The following is a 20,543-nucleotide window of genomic DNA, read 5'->3' as shown; positions in this document are numbered from 1 at the left end:
CGTATATATAATAGTACAAGAAGAGGATGCAATATATAGGCAATATATCTTATGAGGCTGTTGTTTGCTTGCTGTTCCAAAAGCCAAATGCATTTGATACATTGTTCTCATCGTCTACCGTGAGGACAGCGTGTTCGTAATCATCATCAATTTGGATAGGCGCAATGACAGCTGCTGCTCCTGCCGATGATGGGGAAGGTGTGCTTTTGGGTGTACTTGTACTTGTAGGCTGAATCGGTAGCCATTGTCCAAGCTTTGGTTGCTTGCTGTTGTTGTTGTTGTTGTTGTTGTTGCTCTTGCCCACCAGTAATGGTGTCCCTGCATAGAAATGAGTAAACATACTACGTTCTTCCTATGCCTCTCTTCATACCTTGTGGTTCTCGGAAAGGATTACATGGTCTAACTGCTCCCTTATTGGCACGCGGAAGGGCTATATACATAATGTTGTCAATACATGCACACATGGCTTGATATGATCTCTACTTACGTTCTCCATTTTCCCACCACTTTACAGTATCTGTGCTTGGTTGCGTGGCTATGATGGATAACATGGATCAGAACAAGAGACACAATACTACTTAATGATGATGACTTACGCTTTTCTTGATCAGAGCTCAAGTCGATTAACATATCTACAACGGGAATAGCGGCTGCTGCGGCTGCCACGGTAGGGCGACTGGTTGGAGGAGTAGGTGTACGGCGTCGAGGAAGTTCGGGTGGTGATTGTTCCATGGTGAAGGGTGTAGTAGTATTTACATTGATGTGGTCCAGACTTTGCTGATATAGCTCTTTGTGTAGCCGTGCTTTGGCGTCATGATCATAGGTAAGAATCTAGTAAATCAAACATCAGTCAAATGGTTTCCATCTCTTTCCTCAAAAGACTTACATCCACTTCAAACAAAGCCAGCACTAATAAATAGACCTCTTGTCAATGACCCATATACTACACAATCATGCACATGCACACATACCTGGTCTGTGATCAGACGTATACAGCTCTGCACGGGCATATTGCAAAAGCTTGAGATTATTTCCCTTGTACAGAATTCTGTCAGTCCAACCGGGTATACGCTGCTTTTCACTAAAAAGATACGCCACTACCATTTAGCGACATTGATTTTTGGGTTGTTCGTCAACTTGCCTTGTATCATATACATCTCTACCATTATCATACTTGTAGGTTGGAAGAAAAGTGATGGGTCCTTCTTCATAGCCTTGAAAGACATTGCCAAGTGCCATCTCTCGTTGTAGCTGAATAACAAAAAACGGCTTTAGTATCCCGATCATACCATCCATCTCTCTCCTCCAATTACCTGATCCGCCTGATAAAGCGCATCAATGTTGCCTGAAGCTGCAAAGGATCGTGCCTAAAAGAGAGAATGTCAATCAAGCGGGAAAGAGATAGATAATTTTCACTTACCTCTTCATTCGCAAGCGATACACGATAATTGAGATCACTCAACCAAAAAATGTTGCTACATTCAATGGTGCGTTAGATCGAGTCAACTATCATAGAGCGGGGGTGTGGACTTACTCATGGCTATCAATGGTGCGACCACGAAGGAATCGAAGACCTTGATTAATCGTATGGAAATCCTGATTGCGATCTTCAGAGTTGGAATGGCCTGATGCAAAATGGGCTGCCAGAAAACAAATGCTGGTATCCCCGTAATCCATACGTATCGCAACAGCGCCCTTATTTCCAGCAATGCCCATGATACCAGTCTATGCAAGATGTTAAGCTTTGCCAACTTTGCAATGCCCTAAAATACGCATACCTTTTTGATAGATGATTCCACATTGCGTATATTCTCCACGATATCAGCCTTGGCGAAAATGATCAAAGCAGCACCCACCAGTTGATTGGATCGAAGAAGGACATACTTTGACTTTCCACGTGAGTTGTTGTTGAGTGTGGTTTCAATCTCTTGTTCCCAGACTTTGCTATTAAAGTGGATGGATTAATTCCTTTGTATAACCTGCACCACCTATTATTCAGTTTCCTACCGCTTTTCGGCATCCGTAGTCATCACCTAGGCAACCCCTTGTTTAGTCCATGCATCGAGCACTCAATAAAAAGTGTGAGAGACTAACCTGTTGCGGTGAAAGCTCGACAATTTCTTGGAATCCCACAGCATAGATATCCGGCTCCTCACCATCCCCTGTTATTGTTCGTCAGTAGGTGGTCCACAAGTCGGCTTGGTATACTTACATTGTGAATGTTGCAGTAGCCATGGATCAAGTGATTCACCTTTGAAAGATTTGCCATTCAAATTATAGGTTCCACAGAATATAGAGACCTTGCGGCGTGTAGAATATTCCTTCAACCTGATACCATGTCATGGTCAATAGGCGATTCGAATCAACCCATCCAGCCATATATACCTTTTCACCATCAACTTGGATACCGAGTCACTGATGGGATCATGAATAAGGATTTCTTGTTGTCCTACCAACTTGCCCTAAATAGCCGAGATTGAGTACTTGGTTGCTAGTCAAAGCACCATGTCTTGATATATATTTACCAGCAATTGATCAATGACTTCTTGCTTTGCCTTGTCTTGGAAATTGTTGATAAAGAAACGATTTGCCGAACGTGTGGCATCGCTGAGGACATTCATAAACGTGACCTTGCCTGTGCGTGTAAAAGCTGACTTTAGAGCGCCCGTACCCGCATAGATCTTTGACAACCCATCTCCATTTTCAGCAAACAAATGAGAATGTCGACTTTTGAGGCTTTCCAAAGCATTCCAATGACGGCTAAAGCGATTATCCAAATAGCCTTGGAGCGCCATGCGAGATATTTCATTCTGAACGAGATTGGTGCGATCAAGGCAATCCATGCAGTTGGTACGAAATACACCACTTTGTGTACAAATAATGTGATTGTCGTTCGTATCCATCAAGAAATAGCCGTGATCGTCGAGATAATGGCGAGCATTGTTGAGCAATAACGAAACATTGTCATAGTTGCCACCTCGACATTCCGCATGCAAATCGAAATTGATCATCTTCACCTTGGCTTGTGGCATGTTCAATTGACTCACTGCTGATCCATACGTACTGCCCAACATGGATTCACCCGAATTCTCTCGCTCCGATAAAAGATTGATGGCGCACACTGAATGATATCGATCGATTAATTCATTGAAATGGCGTTTAACAGCTGGTTGCGTAGCACCACTTCCACGTGAAATCTGAATCTTGTGATTGACGATGCCTTGCTGTTCCCAAAATACTATGATAGCCACCTTGTTATTCTACATGTATAAGGGATGCACGATTTCCTCAATACACAATACCTGGTACACTGCCTCTGATTTGCGTGAATGCATAACATATGCGATCGGAATACAATACTGTTTCGGTCTGTGCAACGCATTAACTCAAATGTTTATCCGCACACCCTCCTATTCCCATATCAAGTAATTACCTCGACAAAGTTGGCAACATGTCCATTGTCATCAATGCCTCTTGAATTGAATCGTGTTCCTGCTCGCTTGCAACTCAACTTTGAAATGACCGACAAGTCATATTTTTCATTCTCAATCACGACCGATTCCACGCCAACGTATCCACGAATAGCAAACACCTGATTGAAAAAGGGTGGGTCAGCCTATCATTTCCTAAACGATCCTCTTTTTTGTCCATTACCAGAAATCCTCCACGATCCAAATCCATTTGCTTTTTGCGATCCAGCTTTGCACGAAAATCCAATAATCCAGATATCAAAAACTTGTTCCACAAAAAGTGATCGTCAAATGCATGAATACCAAGGGATGCATCCGATGTTCTACAACGCATTATGAGTATCATGCGTGTGTGGGTGTCGTATGTATCCTTTTCTTTTTACCTAGCTTGTACTGTCTTTGTCAAGTCAAAGTCGGGTGTGAAATAGAAGTTTCCCACAGCAAACAACTTTTCCAATTGAGCACAAGGATGTTGGATAGCAGAAGGTTGTTCCCAGTCGTCACCACCGCCACCAGGAGGAGGAGGAGGAGTAGATGAAGGTGTCGTTGTGTTGGGCGTACTGCCATTGGTGAGGTAAGGTGGATAACGATCGGGATCCTCCAAGTCGTCGTATTTTGATGAAGATAAAGAGTAGAATGATACTGATTGTATTCGATACACTTCTTCGCCAGCACGTATCCTCCCAACGGGCACACAGTCAGTGACAATTGCAACAAAGCATTCTGCAAAGAGAGAGAGAGAGATAAAAATCATCCGTGAATAAGATATAGATAGACCATGCATACAAGAAAAAGCTCCATACATACCCCCCATCAAGTTAATCATTCCAAGACAACCGAATACAGGACGACTGTTGAGGATACGCCATGACGAGTCTTCGAATTCGGAAGGTGGCAGCAATTTCGCAATGGCACGGTCGGTTGTCGGTAACGAAGTAGTATACTGCTCAAACATTAAGACCCCAGAGGGTGCCTCATGGAGCATCATGGGTCGCAATGCCAGTGCACGTGGATGCTCCCGTAACAACAGATGGGTCTGCATGTGTTGGGGCAGGGAGGCTGCAAGAAAAGCAAGGAAAGACGAATGGGTTGTGTGTTGGGTAAGAAAGGTATGTATTCTTTCCCGCTTGTAATTCATTTTGCGACTCACCACATACACCCACCCCCGCCAAAAGCGTGCCCTTGCTTTAAACACCCTCATTCATTGACCACACATTATGTACAAAAAGTGCCATTTACCCTTGAAGCATGTACAACCATCACTGTAAATGATACATTGCAATGCGACCTGTCATTTCTTTCGTTCCTAGGTTTTCTTTTCTTGCATAATCCTACGTACAGACCACATCATTTGTCATGCAATGTATTAGTGTCAAATAAAATGACATAGTGTCAACTTTTTTCTTCGAGGCTAGAGTCGATGGATTGGGCATCATACAGTCGTATATATACGTGGTCGTTGTTGTTGTATTCTTGAACCAAAAGATTCAAAAGACTCATCACGATGGCACCTTTACCACCTACCTATCACACTTTTGTTCAACCTGAGACGCTACCAGAAAAACAGCACAAGAGGGAATTAGCTTGATTGTCTCTCTTGTTTATACCAAAGCTGATTTGTTCGTTGAGGAGGATGAGAGCCGAGGACTCATTCCTATCAAGACGCTTGAAAAGACTATTGGCAAAACCTTGTCAAAGCTTTATCTCTATGCGGGTCGTTTATCACCAGCACCACGACGAGGCCGATCTTCGGTTCAAGATTTTGGAAAGGGTTGTCTTTTCCAAGTATGCGAGTTGCTTGATTCATTTCAAGAATACAAAAAGAATCGGTATGGTTATACCACTGTACCTGTGGGCGATTTGATGCCGCTCGATCAGTATGCTTCCCTTGATACACCCTTGCTGGGTATTCAGTTGACTCAATTACAAGGCGGCCAGGTGCTTGCGTTCTCGTTTCTTCATCGCATGTCCGATGGTTTGGCTGATGCTACCTTTATTACCTGCTTGAGCTGTACTTTGCATAACGAAGATCCGCCCATTGAAATGTACTATGATTGGCAACGCCCACCCTTCCAACCTAGCCCCAAATACGACCACAGCATTGATTATCCTGTGATGAGTGAAACCTACAAACGTCCAACCATGAAACTTGATCATGACATGAAGTGCATCTTTGTGATTGATGATGATAAGGCAAATGAACTCAAACGTCAAATGGAACAAGAAATACAAGATCATGATTTCAATATCACGGTACGTGATGCTGTTACTGCCTTCATGTATCGGGTCATTGTCAAGGCAAAGAGGATCAAGGGAAAATGCGATTTTGTCTATGTGGTTGGAAAGCGTCATGCACATCCCGATAAACGGCTTCTGCAGCACTTTGGAAACTATTTTGCTTAAGAAGAAAACACCGTGGCTCAAGAGAAAGGAAGCAAGCATTAATATGGTATCTATTTTAGAGCTATGACGGTTCCTGAACAACCTGATACTTTGATGCATCGTCCCATGTCATCCACTGCACAACGTATCCGTGAACAAGTTGCCACGGTGAACCCTGAATTCATGAATTCATTGAAGTACTATCTCAATCACGTGGAAGATCCTACCAAAGTATGTCCACCTGTGCATCGAATGACATCTGGGTGTGTGCTTTGGTCCGATTGGAACCGGGTTTCAGACCGCATAGATTTCGGATATGGCAAAAAGAGTCGTATGTGTCGAAGTTGGGTGAATCCATCGCACATGCCAGTGGTGATCATGACACCCACTCCAGGCGGAGCATTCGACTTGACGGTGCAATTGGATCCTGAAAGCATGAACGATTGATAAATGATGAACAAGTCAAACGTTATACATACTTGGCGTGTTTTGGCTCATGAAGAATAAATGTCTTCTTGCTTGGTTGTGCTCTTTGTATTTGATTCACATGTAATCAATCATCATGCGGTATCAAAATAGGATGTTTTATTTCAATGAGTATGCATGAATCATAGGCCTAATTCCCTTCTCATTACATTGGCCGGCATGTCATTTATGCGGAGGAAATAGAATACAGGTACAGGTGACAAGTATAGGACGTGTCAAGGTGGCCGCGTTTGATTTCCAGCTCTTCCATCATATGACCCCCACCCACCTACCCACCCACCTACCCTACGACAGCATATCAAAACGTCCTTCTGTTTTACGTAAAGCGCATTTCAAATGAGCAGCTTCTACTTGTGCCATCTCTCAAAGACTACCTCCGATTGCCAATGCACGTCCTCATGGGCACGTCATGTTGTCATGGTTCGACGACGATTACTATCTTTTCTATCACACATAATGAAATCATGCAGCCACCCAATCCCTTTCCATCAAAAACAGGTTCCTCCGCCTAAATTCGCTCTTTCTTTTTCTTTTTACTTTCCTTTGTTCACCCAAAATGTCTGTTGATCGGCCGCGTTTTGTGCCTACGATTGATTACCTTGCATCCAGAGTATGCAAGCTTTCCAAGTTGTGTAAAGATATGACGCATGATCCATCCGCCCTCCAAACAACCTATTCACAGGCTGAAAAACTTTTCCAAGACTTGATGGACAAGTTGCGGTTGACTGACAACATGGGAAATCCAGCCCGTGTCCCTGCCAACAACAACAACAACATGGATGCTAATAACAAGGGCTATTATCAAAACACAACCACGATGAACCGGTATGATGCAGGCGCCTTTCAACGTGCTATATGCAGTCTCGTCCGTTATGCACCCACACGCGACAAGGCGTTACAGTACTTGTGTTTTTTCTTGTACCAAATCGGACCACCTTTGCGGACTGCCAAAACTGAAATCACAATGCTCATCAATATCATCTACATGTACGCCAAAGACAAGGAATTACCCAACGTAGCACAACAAGCACTTGACTTCATAAAGATCGGGTTGGAGCGTGATGTCATGAATGTACCACCAGAGCATGATCCAAACGATAGCTTTCAAGATCCAGCTTCAGTCTTTTTCTCAGTATCAAAACCCATCCTCAGACAACTCAACCTTCGGTTTTCACAAGACCGTCGTTCCATAGTCCCAGCCAGCTCATATAGCACTAGTAATAGTTCTTTTAATCCACCACCTCGCCCACAATACCATTAGCGTTGCAGAAAAAAGCATCCAGATTAGCTCCACCACTTGCTACTGAAGAATAATGAAGAGATTCCAATTTACTATACCAGAAGAATGAGATGATCCCTTTTCATCATTACTACGTCATTGTAGAAGACGATGGTGATTTTTCTTGTATTCCATCATGGGCCCCTTTGTCTCGTTTTAAATTGCAAGGGAGCAAAAGATGCACTGTCCATTTATCACAACAACGCATCCCATTCACAATCAATATAGTAAAGATACATCATTGTGCTTTATTTTCTAATGTTGTTACAAGAAGTGCCACTTGACTTTGAGAATGCCAGTATCGTAATCGCCCAATTTTCCGAAAGCGGCAGGAGAAAGGTCTAAATGCTCCTTCGAACAAGGAGGGCAGGCGTCTTTTACTTTCGCTTCGATGATATTACCTGAGGGACCTTCAATTTTGACCTTTCGATTGCAATACTTGCTAACAGAGTCCATGTCGCCATACCAATAGGGACCCAATGCAACAATCATATCATCGTCGTCATTCCAGTCACCACAAGCGCCTTGGTCAGGTGTCTATACATGCAACGGTTAGAACAAGGGATGCTATGATGTAGAGATTATACGTACGAAAAAGGTCACTTTGCCGTTAATCCAATCACTATCATCGCCACCGCTTGTGTGTGTGGGTTTGTGTGTGGTAGTTGTCTTGGTTGGCTTGTGTGTGGTCGTGGTGGTGGTAGTTGTTGTGGTAGTGGTGGGCTTGTGGGTTGTTGTTGTAGTCGTTATTGTGGTTGTGGTCGTTGTCTTGTGAGACGTTGTTGTAGGAGTAGGTTTATGATGATGGCTACTCGTTGTGTTAGTAGGATGATGATGGCTGCTACTATGGTGATGATGGGAGCCCTTCTTCTTGCTGCTTGGGAATGTGCAATTGATGGATGTCAAGTTGGTAAGAGGCAGCGTCACATTGAGCTTTTCAGTTGCATTGATGGGCATGGACCATTCGGGCACCATGATTTCACATTTCTTGCCACGATGAAGGGTGTGGTTGGCATCACGGATGCTTGCCACAGACTTTGTGTACACCGTAAAAAAGCTAGCAGGTCGATAGGTGACATTGGCAGCAAAGCAATCATCATTGGTATTGTTGGCGACGCCTTGAAGCGTAATCACTGATTCGTTTGCACGCAAAGTAGCATGACGAATGGTAGATGTGCAATTGACTTGTACACTTGTCAAGTTGACTTGGGCGACTGTAGTTCCATTAAGAGGATCAAGCAGTGCGGGTTGATGCGGCAAACGTAAAATGACTGCAGCTTGTGCAAGAGACATCATCATGGTCATCGCCATGAACGAAAGAATGGAAAGGGAACGCATTGCCAGCAATGGTTAACCAAGTAAAGAATGGGAATGGGTAAAAAAGTGTGGTGAAGGAAAGAAAAAGTGGGATGTGTGAGTGTCTCGATCGCAATGGACAAATGTTTGCTTTTTATTGTTAAGGTCGTGTAACCTATTCATAAAGTCAGTGTCAGGGTATACGGTCTTTGTTGTGCCACTAGCACCATTGTTGTTACCATTGATATTGTCTCAATGGCTCCATTGTGCTTGCCAACCTCTTTTCCTACTTTTATGCAACCATCAACCATGCTTAAAGTTTCATTCACTACACGTGCCATCCATTGAATAATGCAACCAATGGATTGTGCATTCTCAATGGGTGTGTAAAGGAGGGCCACATGGTCGTTACACAGGAAAAACTGTACCCTCTTGTAATACGTGCTCAACAGAATCGTACAACGCACACAGACCTATTTTCATGAAAGGGTGCCGCTGCTTTTTCATGAGTAGAAAATTATATGCTTGTTCAATTTTGCCCCTTGCTATTATTGATCGATACAAGACCTCCATGTCAAAGATGGGTCATTATCTAGAAGATGGTTTGTCGTAGGATTAGTATTCATCGATGCATCAGAAGCCCATTTTCATTCTTTTTTTCCCTTTACAGAATTACCTTGATTGCCCTGGGCGTATATGTGTATCCCACTCCGCCAGATGAAACATGCATTGGATTTGCCATTGGTCGATAGGTCATCAAGGTAATTAACAACCTCTTCTTCCAGCAGCGCGGTGTTGTGGCATGCACACGCAGGTGCCTGTAGTTTATCTTGATCTCACGATATTTCCGCCCATGTACCCGGATCCATACATCCGTGATGCGGCGCTCCTACTATGTCACCTCATACATGCTATGATGGGTTCAATGTCGTTGCATGGTGTTACGCACCACATTAATTAGGCTCACACATGCAAACACGGTCAACGTCTTATTAATCACTGTCACATAGCACAAAGAATGAGTGCTCATGAAAAGGACATACAACAACATTATTAAGGGGTGCTTTGAAGCAAAGTATAAGGCCTCTGTTGCTGATGAATGGAACCATCCTTGACAAAACGACGGCTTTTTACTACAGGAGCAGCAGTGAATGTTTGTGGCACGTATTCATCATTGTTGGAATCTCATCTTGACAAGTGTCACTAGCTCTATCCACCATGAAGTAGAAGGCGTGTTTAAAAATTTGACATTGACCATGGCAACGTAATCCACGCTTAAACAATTATGCAGTGGCCATTGTCATTGCCATTTGTATGTAAAGCAGCTGGGGTAAAAAGTCCCTATGTATATTGTATTGGAAAATGAATCATCTAGTAACTCAAAGGGAAAGGGGATTGATACGATAAAAACGACATGTAATGGCTTAAAGGAAAGGGGGAGGGATCATTACTATAGAAAGTGGACATGAAGTGTTATCTGTATCACCATGAAGCCTTATCAATTGATTGCATAAAAGGCAATGCAAAGAGAGAGAGAGCTGGAGGGGAGAAATGGGAGGCTATGTGCTAGGACGGGATTAGGCATCCGGCCATGACCAAGCATGTGTGTGGGTGAGAACAGCGACGTCATCACCAAAGTGTGAGCGGGATCGTGGATGGGCGACAGGCTTGGTTTGGCTGACACTACATACACACCTTTCTTTATCTCCCCGCAAAAACACTACTCCCCACTCTCTACATACAAACAATGTTGGCCACTCGCTCCATGTTGAAAACCGTTGCTCAAAGTAGGTCGTCATGGAAACGCTACCCTTGAAAACGACTCCTCATGTTGATATGCCATGTAGACCCCTCGGTCCGCGTTGCCATGTTCAAGAATGGCGTTGCTGCACCCATGGGCGTGAGGTAAATAGATTCAATGGCTATATACACAAAGCTCTTTTTTTATTGACGAATGCTATTAGACATTTCAACGTCTCTCGTCCTGCTATGGAACAGTCTCCCGATGCTGAATCCGAGCTTCTTCGCCAACAACGCAAGGTCCGTCCCATTTCGCCTCACTTGAGCATTTACCAACCCCAGCTCACTTGGTACGGTTCCGCTGCTCACAGAATTACTGGTTGTGCTATTGGTGGTGGTATGTATACGAAAAGGAGGGATGTGTATGTATAGCTCTCTATATTGGAGTGCATAACCATGGTTGTTACCTAGGCTTTTATCTTGGTGCTCTTGCTTATCTCGCCGCCCCTGCACTTGGTGTTCAATTTGATACCGCCGCCATCATCTCTTCGGTTGCTGCTGCCCCTGTCGCTGCCAAGTTTGTTGCAAAGACTACCATCGCTGCTCCCTTCGTTTACCACTGCTTGAACGGCATTCGTCACTTGGTATGTTTTCTTTCTTTCTATACATGTGGGATGGTGATGGTGATGATGGGATGAAAAAAAGTTCAAGACTAAAGGATGAATGTTATTGGTGATAGGTCTGGGATACTACCAAATTCATTGATATCAAGGGCGTCTACACTACCGGTTATGCTGTATTGGGAGGTACCGTTGTTGGCACTCTTTATCTTGCATCCATGTAAGAGTATAGGAGACACAATAAAATTTCACATGTGAAAACCTGCGGTTTGTTCCGAAGCGAGTAAACGATCTTTCCTCTCTCTTTTTCTCTTTGTATCTCTCGCACACTTGAAAGGAATGGGATGAATGAATGGATGGCGATGTCTGTTATATACATGTGGGTAATGTAATGGAGATGGTTAGTATAATGCAATGCAAATCACACCTTCAATCAATCAACCTGCCTACAGCTAAAAGGTTTTTCCGTGGATACCATGGTACTAATCTTTTATTGATTGGAAGAGGAGGGGTATTGGGATGCTACAAGCTATGGGTTCAACGATATTGGATTATGTGTAGGTAAAAGGATCCCCTTTGCGTAACTTTTGCTTGAGATTGGGTAATCGATAGGACTTTTGTACCTTGGAACGCCGTGTCCTGGCGGATTGATGCAAGGGTGGTTCGACGGGTCGCTCCTGTTGCCTCATTGTTTCCGGTTTTCGCACCACCACTTCCTCTCGATCTCTTTCATTAATAGGAGACAACAACATGAGATATTTCCTCCATGTTTCCTTGTTGACACGTGCTGAGCTGCTCATCGTGGCTTGAGTCGATTGCCGTTGTTGCCGTGGAGACGATGACTTTGCCACTGGAGAAGAAGGAGAAGGAGGAGGATCATACGCCATTTCACTTGCCGATGCTGAGATCAAGCGAGTCGTATTATTATCATGCACTTGTTGTTCAGTGTTGGTTTCCTCTTCCCCCTCGTCTTCTTGCTTATCGTGTTCTTCCTTGTCGTCTTGTTGCGTTGTTGCTACCACTGAATCACTTTCGATATCCATATCACCAATGACACGACGTACTGCAGCAGCTATCAACCGATGATAACGAAGCACCGAACACAAGGTTTCTCGAAGTCGTACATTTTCTTGTCGCACATTGCGTATAGCATGCTGGAGTTGGCCTACATGATTTGAAAGAAGCGATCGGCTGTAGGCAAGTTCGCGATTTTGTCGACCCAACATGTTGCGATCGGCCGCTGCTTTCCGATGGCGATGCTAATGGAACCATGTCAACACACTTGAAGGTGCCTTTCTACTTGGTTGTTACCTCAGGAGAACGCATAGGCATATATCGAGTTGGTTTCTTGAAAGAGAGGAAAGAAGAAATGGATGTCGACATTCCCGATAATGCATGTCACGTGTACTTTTAGCCATTGATAGTACAATAAAAACGTACCTGTCAAGCAGAAATGAATAATGGATGCTTTTTTTATACCATCACGTGATGCCTACATATCATTCGATATGAAAAAAGGAGACAAGGCGCATGTATGTTTTGAAAACAAGGGGAGAGGAGACGCACGGGCCTGTGTCACCATTATTAGTACACTACACACACAACAAATATGCATGGGATAAAGGGTATTTATATGTATGCTTGGCTTTCGCAGGGAGAGGGTGGGGATGAATGTGAACACTAGCTATATAAAAACGTTCATCAAGCTATAGTATGTAAAACGAGTATACAAGGAGAGGAGAGTGATACAAGTGTATTAGATTACAGCATCATTGTTGTTGCTGTTGTATTGTTGGAGAAAGGGGTGGTGGTGGTGGTCATGTCATTGTTACTGGTGGAGTCGCATTCGTCATTATCACTATGCAATTCGTCAACATCATCATTATTGTTCTCTACCACGTCGTGTGTTGTCGGCGGCGGTGATGATGATGGTAGTTGTTGTTGTTCCTGCAAGTACAAATTGCTATTACTGCTGGAGGATGCAGGTGAAGGTGGAAGATGAGGAGGAGGAGGAAGAGGCAATGGTCTTGTACTTGTAGTAGTAGTTCCACCACCAGCTGAACGCATGTTAGCACTACCATGCTTTTCAAGATTTTCTCGTTTGCTTTGAGCAGCAGCCATGACACCTCGAGCAGCACGTGGTTCCATTTCTTCAAATTGTTGAGGGATGTAGTACTTTAACTTTTCCGAGCCAGGGAGATCTTGGATAAGCTTGGCAATGGTAGGATGCTTAAAGCCATAATAATCTGGACCACTAGCCGAATTACTATGCTCTCGATGTCTTATTTCGTTAGATCGCCGAACAACCACTGTCCAGGCACCCGTGGCTGAATTGGCAATGATGGGCTGGTCTGGCATGTCATGGGCGGCCACATGAAACAGGGGTCCATCACCTCCATCAAGAATGGTTGATACCACCACGGTGTTGTTTTTTGGATCAACCATACTTGGGTAGGTTCTATTACAAAGTGTGAGTATTACTACTACTACTACTACTACAACAATGCATAAGGGGGATCTTTATACATACCGCTGCACCGTAAATCCAACAGGAAAGATGTATCGCTCATTATGGAATGTGTCTCGATCGTGAACGATCTTGCCCAAGCTTACGACGGTCAAAACACCAATTTGTTGGGGCAGTTTAACATTGCCTTCTTCATCTCGCTCCACCGGTTGTACGCGACGTGCCTTGGTATTGTTCATCGTATTACGCACAACACGCGATCTTTTGGGTGGCGCAGAGGATACAGTGATCATTCGATCCTGTTGTTGTTCATGATGATCTACTGCTGCTCCTGATGATGATGATTGTTGTTGTTGCATTGGCGTTGTTGTGGAACTTTGACGACGACGACGACCTCCACGATTTGCACCACCACCACCACGTCCACCACGATTAGCACGAATACAAGAGGTGGAGGATGAGGAGGGTATCTTTGTTGTTGTCAATGGTGAAAGTAACATTTTCTCAATATCGTCGTCATCTGATAACTCAAGGTCGTCTGAAAGAGAAGGTGAAACAAGGTGATGTTGTTTCTTTTCTTGACGAATACGGGCAATGTTTTCAAGTAAAATGCTAATGATGGGAGGGTGTGATTAATCCATTGTATCACTTTATGGGAGGGTGATCAAAAGTACCTGCGTTCAAGCGTCAACAAACGCACTTTTTTTTGAGCTCTTGCATATTCTTGAGAGATGTTTTCATTCAACTTTTACACACAACAATCAGTCATTGATATTACAGCAGCATCTATGTGCACTCATTCAATACCTCCATCATTTCTCTCAACTTGCGTTTGAGCATTTTGTATTTCTGCACATTGGTGGCATCATCCATTGTTCTTTCTGGTGAATTATCCAAGGAAGGAGGGTGAGGAGGTGAAAAAGAGGAGAGCATATTGTGTGTGGGAAAAAGGGAATGGAATAAGAAGAAGAAAGAAAAAGAAGTTGACCAGAAGCGTTTGTTGAATGAAAGAAAAAGAAAAGATGGATCAAGTGGTGGGTTGTGTTTTGTGTGCGTGTGTGTGTGATTGTGATTGTATATTGTTACTATTGGGTAGTAGTGTAAGTGTGGGTTTCCCATTTTCTCCTTCGTCCGATGCTTTATCGCCAAATAGTAATCTTCTTCCCACCTCGATTCTCTTTTTGGTACTCAAAGGAGAGAGAGACATGCAAGGAAAAACGACACGCAAGAGGTACCCCGGATATGCGCCCATTGACATTGCGAAAAAGATCATCCACTATACTGTCCCCCCCTTCATCCTTTGCTCTCCCATCCAATAGAATGACGCACACACTTTTCCTGTGGTATATAAAAGACGACTCCATTTGCTCATTGACTCCATCTGCAATTCAATCGAGTGGTTTGGTGGTGGTAGTGGACGATAATAACGCCAAGTGGGTGGGGGGGGGTTGGGTTGGGTTTACCAGTGTTCAGCTGCAAGATGCAAACCATCTGCATCAACCAAGGAGAGAAGCTTGAAACAATGGGATCCAAGCATATACAACACCGATAGTGCAAAATCAAGATGCATCAACGATTCTATAAGGTATCACGGGAGGGAAGATCAGGAAAAGAAGCTAAAGTGAGACAATAGCGGGTCTCCTCCGAACCGACCCGTTCCTTTGGTTTGTATATAGACGAATGATCGACAATCTTGGATATGTACATACATACAATCATTCTTTCAAGAGTACCTTATTGTGAGAGGAGCATCATACATTAAAGTGAATCCCCACACCATATGACCTGCTACTAGGATGGATGATTCGTGTCACCTAGTACTATGGTTGTTATTGCTATTCCATCCTTACTTTCACTTTAAAGGAACATGCTTCTGATGATGGGATGATGCTGTTATATAAAAAGGTAGATTCATACCATCATCCATTTACTGTTTAATGAGTTTTATATACACACTAAGCGGTTGATTTGCTTGAATGAGGAAAATTAAACTTTTATGGTAATGAGCGATGCCAGATAGCAATGATGGTGTAACATGCTAATGGACTACAAGGATATCTTTTGGAGCTAATATGGTGTAGTTATCATACAACAAAGGATTGGTATCCAAGTACATAGATCATAGAAGGGATTAGAGGGCCCGGGTCAAAGTTTGAGCGTTGTGGGTGCTCACTTATTATGAGCGGATGATGTATGTCCATAGCCTAGAACAACCTCTCTTGCCACCTTTTTTTTCTTTACAGCTTTGGGGGGGGGAGAAGACCTACTCCTTCTTCTTTGCCACTCCCTTCCTTTCTTGTTTCATATATCTTTTGCATTCAACTCATGCTCGTCAATCCGGGACGACGGATAACGGCCATCGTTGTCGGTTCCTTTCTCTGCATTCTCTTTCTTCTTTTCAGTCATTCCACCTCGCATTCACCTCACGATCAATACAACAACAGTAACAACAACAACCATCAAGCTTTCCCATCATCGCCATCACCACCACCACCACCACCACCAGCCACAGTCAACAACAACAACAATCAAGACATAGACGCGATCCCTGTCATTTATCCTGAACCGTTTGCTCATCACCAGCCTGCTGCTGGAGAAAAGTATATCACGTATCTACCGCACTCTGGATTCCACAACCAACGTATCGAGCTTGAGAATGCTTTGTTACTGGCATCCTATCTTAATCGAACGCTACTGCTGCCGCCAGTGTTTTTGGGCAACCCTGCGATGCCATGGTTACGCTTTGACAAGATGTATGAGCGCCTCCTGTTACAAACCAAACGTGGATTAGAGCACTGTCCACAAATCGGATCGGATGAGCCGCTTCCTGCCGAATGTCTCAACTATTTTCGATGGACCAAGGTGCCCTGGACGTTTTTTTACGATTTGAGCGAGATTGAACAACATGTGCGGATTGTATTTCGAGATGATTTGAGTGAAGAATGGCTTCGTGATGCGCTCAAAGTACCCAAAAAGGATATTCATTTCATGAAGGACATGTCACCTTACGAATTTCGTGTCTATGATCGACCTGATTCACCTACGCCTTTGGCCAAATTTGTGAATCGCATCGATATCGCTGCCTTGGAAGCCATTCAAGAACCCGTCTTGCATTTCGGCTCGGTGTTTGGCACGTATCGTGTATTGGCACAAACGGAGGAACATGCACAACTGTTGAAAACGATCCGATCCAACATGATCTTTAACCATCCTGTATTACGTGATACGGCGGCACGTGTTGTCAAGCAACTGGGTGGCGTGGATCAGTTTGTTGGATTGCATGTACGTGTCGGTGACGGTCTTTTCAAGGTGCGAGCGTCGATTCATGTGGATGACATTTATCACAAGTTGGTGGATCTATTCACGGATTTGGATGTGGATCAAGTTGCGTACTATGAAGGATATCGACATGATGAGGATCGAAAGGAAAATGACGAGTATGAAGTGAGGCAACTACGCAAATTCACTGAAATGAACAATGATGAGCTCGCCAAACCTATTCAAGTCAATCATCCACAAGAGGACATGTCCCATATACTTGGTTCGGCACCTCCATCCAATTTGGAACGCACATGTCAACCACCAAAAGATAGCACCACCATCCGATTCCAACGCACCGTGATCTATATTGCTACCGATGCTCCCAATCCTCGATCCAATCCGCTCTTGCAAAAGATATTTGCTACCTTCCCTTGTGTGTTCATTCTCAACGACTTTGCAAACGAGTTGCATGATCTTAAACGCATCCAAGTGGTCGAAGAGAGAATCAAGCTTGAATCCTATCTCATTCCTATGGTGGATGCCATGATTGCTGCACAAGGTCATACTTTTATCGGTACGGCGGATAGTACTTTTAGCACCTACATTGAACGTCAATTACATCCTGTTTATACCAATCGTCAAGTCAAGGTCATGGGTATCGGATCAAGGAAACAGAAACAACAATAAAAAAGAACACCTTTTTTTCTATTCCATTTCTTTAATAAGGTTGTAGAGGAGTCATGATACATAAATATCATAAAAGAGTTTAAACAAGGATGATGCGAGTGATATGGATATATATATATAAGGATGCGTTGTGAGTGTTGATGATCGTTACTATTACACACTAATGGATCATTCTTGGGGTGGCAAGGACAAGACACCTGTGATCCAACCACCTGCCATTTTAAACACTGTATTGGATCCTCGTTGCCGTGAAAATCGTAATGCGACCATGGTCGTAGCATTGGTACCACCCCCACCAGGTCGTTGCTCGATATCAATCGAAAACACCGCCAAGCTATCCTTTTTCTTAATTTGCGCTGTCTGTTGTTGTTGTTGCTGTTGCTGTTGTTGATGATGATGGCCATGATGTTGTTGCTTATCCGATTTCTCGTCCACTGATTGACGTGCCTTGGCTCGACCAAAAAAGGAAGTTGTCATGGATGATGTTAAATGAGAAATAAGAGGCAATGACATACGACGATGTCGGAATGGCTCTGAACCAATAATGATTTCATCCGTGCTACTGGCAGCTGTACTGCTACGTGTACTGCTACGACTCGTACGCCTTCGCATCTTGGTGGGTGGGGGTGGGGGTCGACTATTGGAGGATGTCCCATCAGGTTTCTTGTCATCTTTGGATGGCTCGCGTAATGTAAGCACACATAAAAGACGTGTAGGACTTTCTTGTGAATAAGTAATCCCCATCAATTGGCATGTGTGTTTGAGCAAAGTCATAAAATCCTTTTGCAGACTCGAATGGTGTTCTGATTGGGTGTTGTTGTTGTTGCCATGGGAATGATCACCCAAAGAAGGATGGGATAAGGTTGTGCTTGGTGATGATGATGTGGATGTGCTCATATTGGAGGAGGATGACAAGGAAGGAGGTGGATGGAGTTGTGATGATGACTTGTAGTTGACATGGAAACAATACACTTGACTACGGGTCAAACGTTGCATCATATCGTACAATTTGAATCCGTTATTGCTGCTGTTGCCATTGGCTTTTTCCACTTCAGATGGCTTTAAACGTAATGCTAGTGCTGTGCCACCCCATCGTTCAGCGGATCGGATACCAAGTCGTTTGGCTCGTGCACGAATGGATTGAAGGAGCTCCGAGCGCAAGATTTCAATGTTCTCATGTTGATAATGATAATGATGCTGATGGATCCGGTGGGAAGGTGGTGGATTATGTTGCTGATGGTGGTGGTGACAATTAGTAGGTGCCATGCCAGTGGTAAAGTAAGTGGATGGATTAACAGGGTGGTAGATGATGGTATGCTTGACACTGCTATGCATGTTTGAATCATGTTCAAGGTCTTTCATAAATTGGCGACGTGCACGACGTTCTCGTTCCTGCCGATCATTGCTACTTGATTCACCAAGATCATCACCCACAATTTCATCATAGGCGGTTTTAGGGACATCCGAAAAGGGGCATGATAATTCGCCATTCTTTGTCAGCCATGGATCATCTTTGAGTGCTTGTCGTACGGTCATACGTTTACGTCGATCGGTCTGCAGGCATTTGCGAATGGTAGTTTGTAGCTCGGGGCTAATTGAATCAGGCATTTTGTAGTTGCAGCTACACACATCACGTTTGAGCTCGCCCACAGCTATGTAATAAAAACCATCATGAGTCTATTAAGAACCTTTTCTTTTTCAAAGTGATGTTCTCCCCCTCCTCTTACTGTGTGCATGTGAAAATGGTTCATAGCCAGACGTCATTCGAAAAAGTGCAATGCCAAGACACCAACAATCCACCTCGGGTCCAAAGTACTTTTGTCCAGTGATAATTTCGGGACTGTAGTAGAGCATGGATCCTGAAATGTCACAAAAGTAAATACCATGTGTGTGCATGATAAAAAGTTGGTACCTTACCACAAATGGTCTTGAGCCGCTGTAACCCAAACCGGTTGCCCAGGCCAAAGTCAGCCAACTTGACCACGCCATCCGGTGTAATAAGTACATTGGGTGTCTTGAGATCACGATGGACCACCCATCGATTATGGCAAAAGTAGACAGCAGATACCATTTGTCGAAAGTAATGACGTGCCTCATCCTCTTTAAGCTTGCCACCTTGTCGATGCAAGTACTCATCCAAATTGACCCCAGGAATGTATTCCATCACAAGGAATAACGAGTCGCATGTTTCAATGGTTTCGTAAAGCTTGACAATGTTTTCATGATCCAACATCTCCATCAAATAGATTTCTCGTACAAGCCGTGACATGACTCGGTACTCATGGGCTTGTTTGTCAATGATCTATGGGCATAGAAATCATAAGCTAATCAATCCACCAACCCTATAAAGATGTATGTGTAAATGTATGTACCTTGATGGCCACTTGTTTGCCAGTGTCACGGTGCCTGGCTAATACAACACGGCTAAACTTGCCACTACCCAGTGGTCCATGGAAACGGTAGGGCCCAATACCATTGAGCAACGTATCTTGGTTACCATCAGGAGGGGTCACGATGGATGAATTGGATGAAGGTGTGTTGTTGTTATGAGTATTGGCTTGTGGTTGTTGTTGTTGAGGAGGAGATGGGGTTGTCGGTGAGGAGGCTGATGGTTGATCTTTAGGCGTTTTCTTTCTGGTACTACCAAAATTACGCCGGAGCGATCGTGTCACGCTTTTGATCGTCATTGTATTCGCCACTTGTCAAAATAAGGGAGGAGATATTTGATGCTAAATGGGAGGTATAGGATGGCGTAACGTAATCGAAAGGAGGAAAGAAAAGACCACGACGTGCATAAATGTTGCGTGCGGTTAGAGATGGGATAATGGGGGATGCGGTGTATGCCTTAGCGTACC

At 43.9% G+C, this 20,543-nt stretch overlaps 10 protein-coding genes across 10 annotated transcripts; 5 read left to right on the top strand and 5 right to left on the bottom strand.

Annotated features, from left to right (window-relative positions):
* Positions 1-49: 49 nt before the first annotated feature.
* On the bottom strand, positions 50-4,512 carry O0I10_008019 (uncharacterized protein; the record flags this gene model as incomplete). The annotated part of the gene is made up of 21 exons (XM_058488026.1): positions 50-318; positions 371-430; positions 488-535; positions 597-831; positions 887-909; positions 972-1,081; positions 1,142-1,251; positions 1,314-1,367; positions 1,421-1,475; positions 1,535-1,725; positions 1,779-1,944; positions 2,008-2,033; positions 2,095-2,162; positions 2,213-2,328; positions 2,386-2,462; positions 2,526-3,238; positions 3,303-3,369; positions 3,434-3,592; positions 3,655-3,793; positions 3,854-4,193; positions 4,278-4,512. The coding sequence occupies 21 exons, from the start codon at positions 4,510-4,512 to the stop codon at positions 50-52; spliced, it is 3,261 nt and encodes a 1,086-aa protein (XP_058341138.1).
* Positions 4,513-4,974: 462 nt separating this feature from the next.
* O0I10_008018 (uncharacterized protein) lies at positions 4,975-5,873 on the top strand (the record flags this gene model as incomplete). Its single annotated transcript, XM_058488025.1, has 2 exons — positions 4,975-5,007; positions 5,103-5,873. The coding sequence occupies 2 exons, from the start codon at positions 4,975-4,977 to the stop codon at positions 5,871-5,873; spliced, it is 804 nt and encodes a 267-aa protein (XP_058341137.1).
* Positions 5,874-5,936: 63 nt separating this feature from the next.
* Positions 5,937-6,352, top strand: O0I10_008017 (uncharacterized protein; the record flags this gene model as incomplete). Its single annotated transcript, XM_058488024.1, has 2 exons — positions 5,937-6,083; positions 6,287-6,352. 2 exons carry the CDS (start codon positions 5,937-5,939, stop codon positions 6,350-6,352), a joined length of 213 nt encoding a protein of 70 aa, XP_058341136.1.
* A 542-nt stretch (positions 6,353-6,894) lies between these two features.
* On the top strand, positions 6,895-7,599 carry O0I10_008016 (uncharacterized protein; the record flags this gene model as incomplete). The annotated part of the gene is made up of 1 exon (XM_058488023.1): positions 6,895-7,599. One exon carries the CDS (start codon positions 6,895-6,897, stop codon positions 7,597-7,599), a length of 705 nt encoding a protein of 234 aa, XP_058341135.1.
* Positions 7,600-7,881: 282 nt separating this feature from the next.
* Positions 7,882-8,955, bottom strand: O0I10_008015 (uncharacterized protein; the record flags this gene model as incomplete). Its single annotated transcript, XM_058488022.1, has 2 exons — positions 7,882-8,154; positions 8,209-8,955. 2 exons carry the CDS (start codon positions 8,953-8,955, stop codon positions 7,882-7,884), a joined length of 1,020 nt encoding a protein of 339 aa, XP_058341134.1.
* A 1,705-nt stretch (positions 8,956-10,660) lies between these two features.
* O0I10_008014 (succinate dehydrogenase, cytochrome b556 subunit) lies at positions 10,661-11,497 on the top strand (the record flags this gene model as incomplete). The annotated part of the gene is made up of 5 exons (XM_058488021.1): positions 10,661-10,700; positions 10,761-10,818; positions 10,878-11,050; positions 11,125-11,297; positions 11,393-11,497. 5 exons carry the CDS (start codon positions 10,661-10,663, stop codon positions 11,495-11,497), a joined length of 549 nt encoding a protein of 182 aa, XP_058341133.1.
* A 327-nt stretch (positions 11,498-11,824) lies between these two features.
* Positions 11,825-12,605, bottom strand: O0I10_008013 (uncharacterized protein; the record flags this gene model as incomplete). The annotated part of the gene is made up of 2 exons (XM_058488020.1): positions 11,825-12,532; positions 12,585-12,605. 2 exons carry the CDS (start codon positions 12,603-12,605, stop codon positions 11,825-11,827), a joined length of 729 nt encoding a protein of 242 aa, XP_058341132.1.
* Positions 12,606-13,034: 429 nt separating this feature from the next.
* On the bottom strand, positions 13,035-14,673 carry O0I10_008012 (uncharacterized protein; the record flags this gene model as incomplete). Its single annotated transcript, XM_058488019.1, has 4 exons — positions 13,035-13,731; positions 13,804-14,352; positions 14,415-14,485; positions 14,548-14,673. 4 exons carry the CDS (start codon positions 14,671-14,673, stop codon positions 13,035-13,037), a joined length of 1,443 nt encoding a protein of 480 aa, XP_058341131.1.
* Positions 14,674-16,065: 1,392 nt separating this feature from the next.
* O0I10_008011 (uncharacterized protein) lies at positions 16,066-17,688 on the top strand (the record flags this gene model as incomplete). The annotated part of the gene is made up of 1 exon (XM_058488018.1): positions 16,066-17,688. One exon carries the CDS (start codon positions 16,066-16,068, stop codon positions 17,686-17,688), a length of 1,623 nt encoding a protein of 540 aa, XP_058341130.1.
* Positions 17,689-17,856: 168 nt separating this feature from the next.
* Positions 17,857-20,375, bottom strand: O0I10_008010 (uncharacterized protein; the record flags this gene model as incomplete). Its single annotated transcript, XM_058488017.1, has 4 exons — positions 17,857-19,340; positions 19,416-19,547; positions 19,606-19,990; positions 20,061-20,375. 4 exons carry the CDS (start codon positions 20,373-20,375, stop codon positions 17,857-17,859), a joined length of 2,316 nt encoding a protein of 771 aa, XP_058341129.1.
* Between the last annotated feature and the right edge of the window lie 168 nt (positions 20,376-20,543).

This window comes from Lichtheimia ornata (assembly GCF_029851405.1).
Source record: "Lichtheimia ornata isolate CBS 291.66 chromosome Unknown scaffold00041, whole genome shotgun sequence".
NCBI classification, from domain to species: Eukaryota; Fungi; Mucoromycota; class Mucoromycetes; order Mucorales; family Lichtheimiaceae; genus Lichtheimia; species Lichtheimia ornata.
The sequence above is the reverse complement of the archived record's forward strand: the minus strand, read 5'-3'. Positions and strand labels throughout refer to the sequence as shown.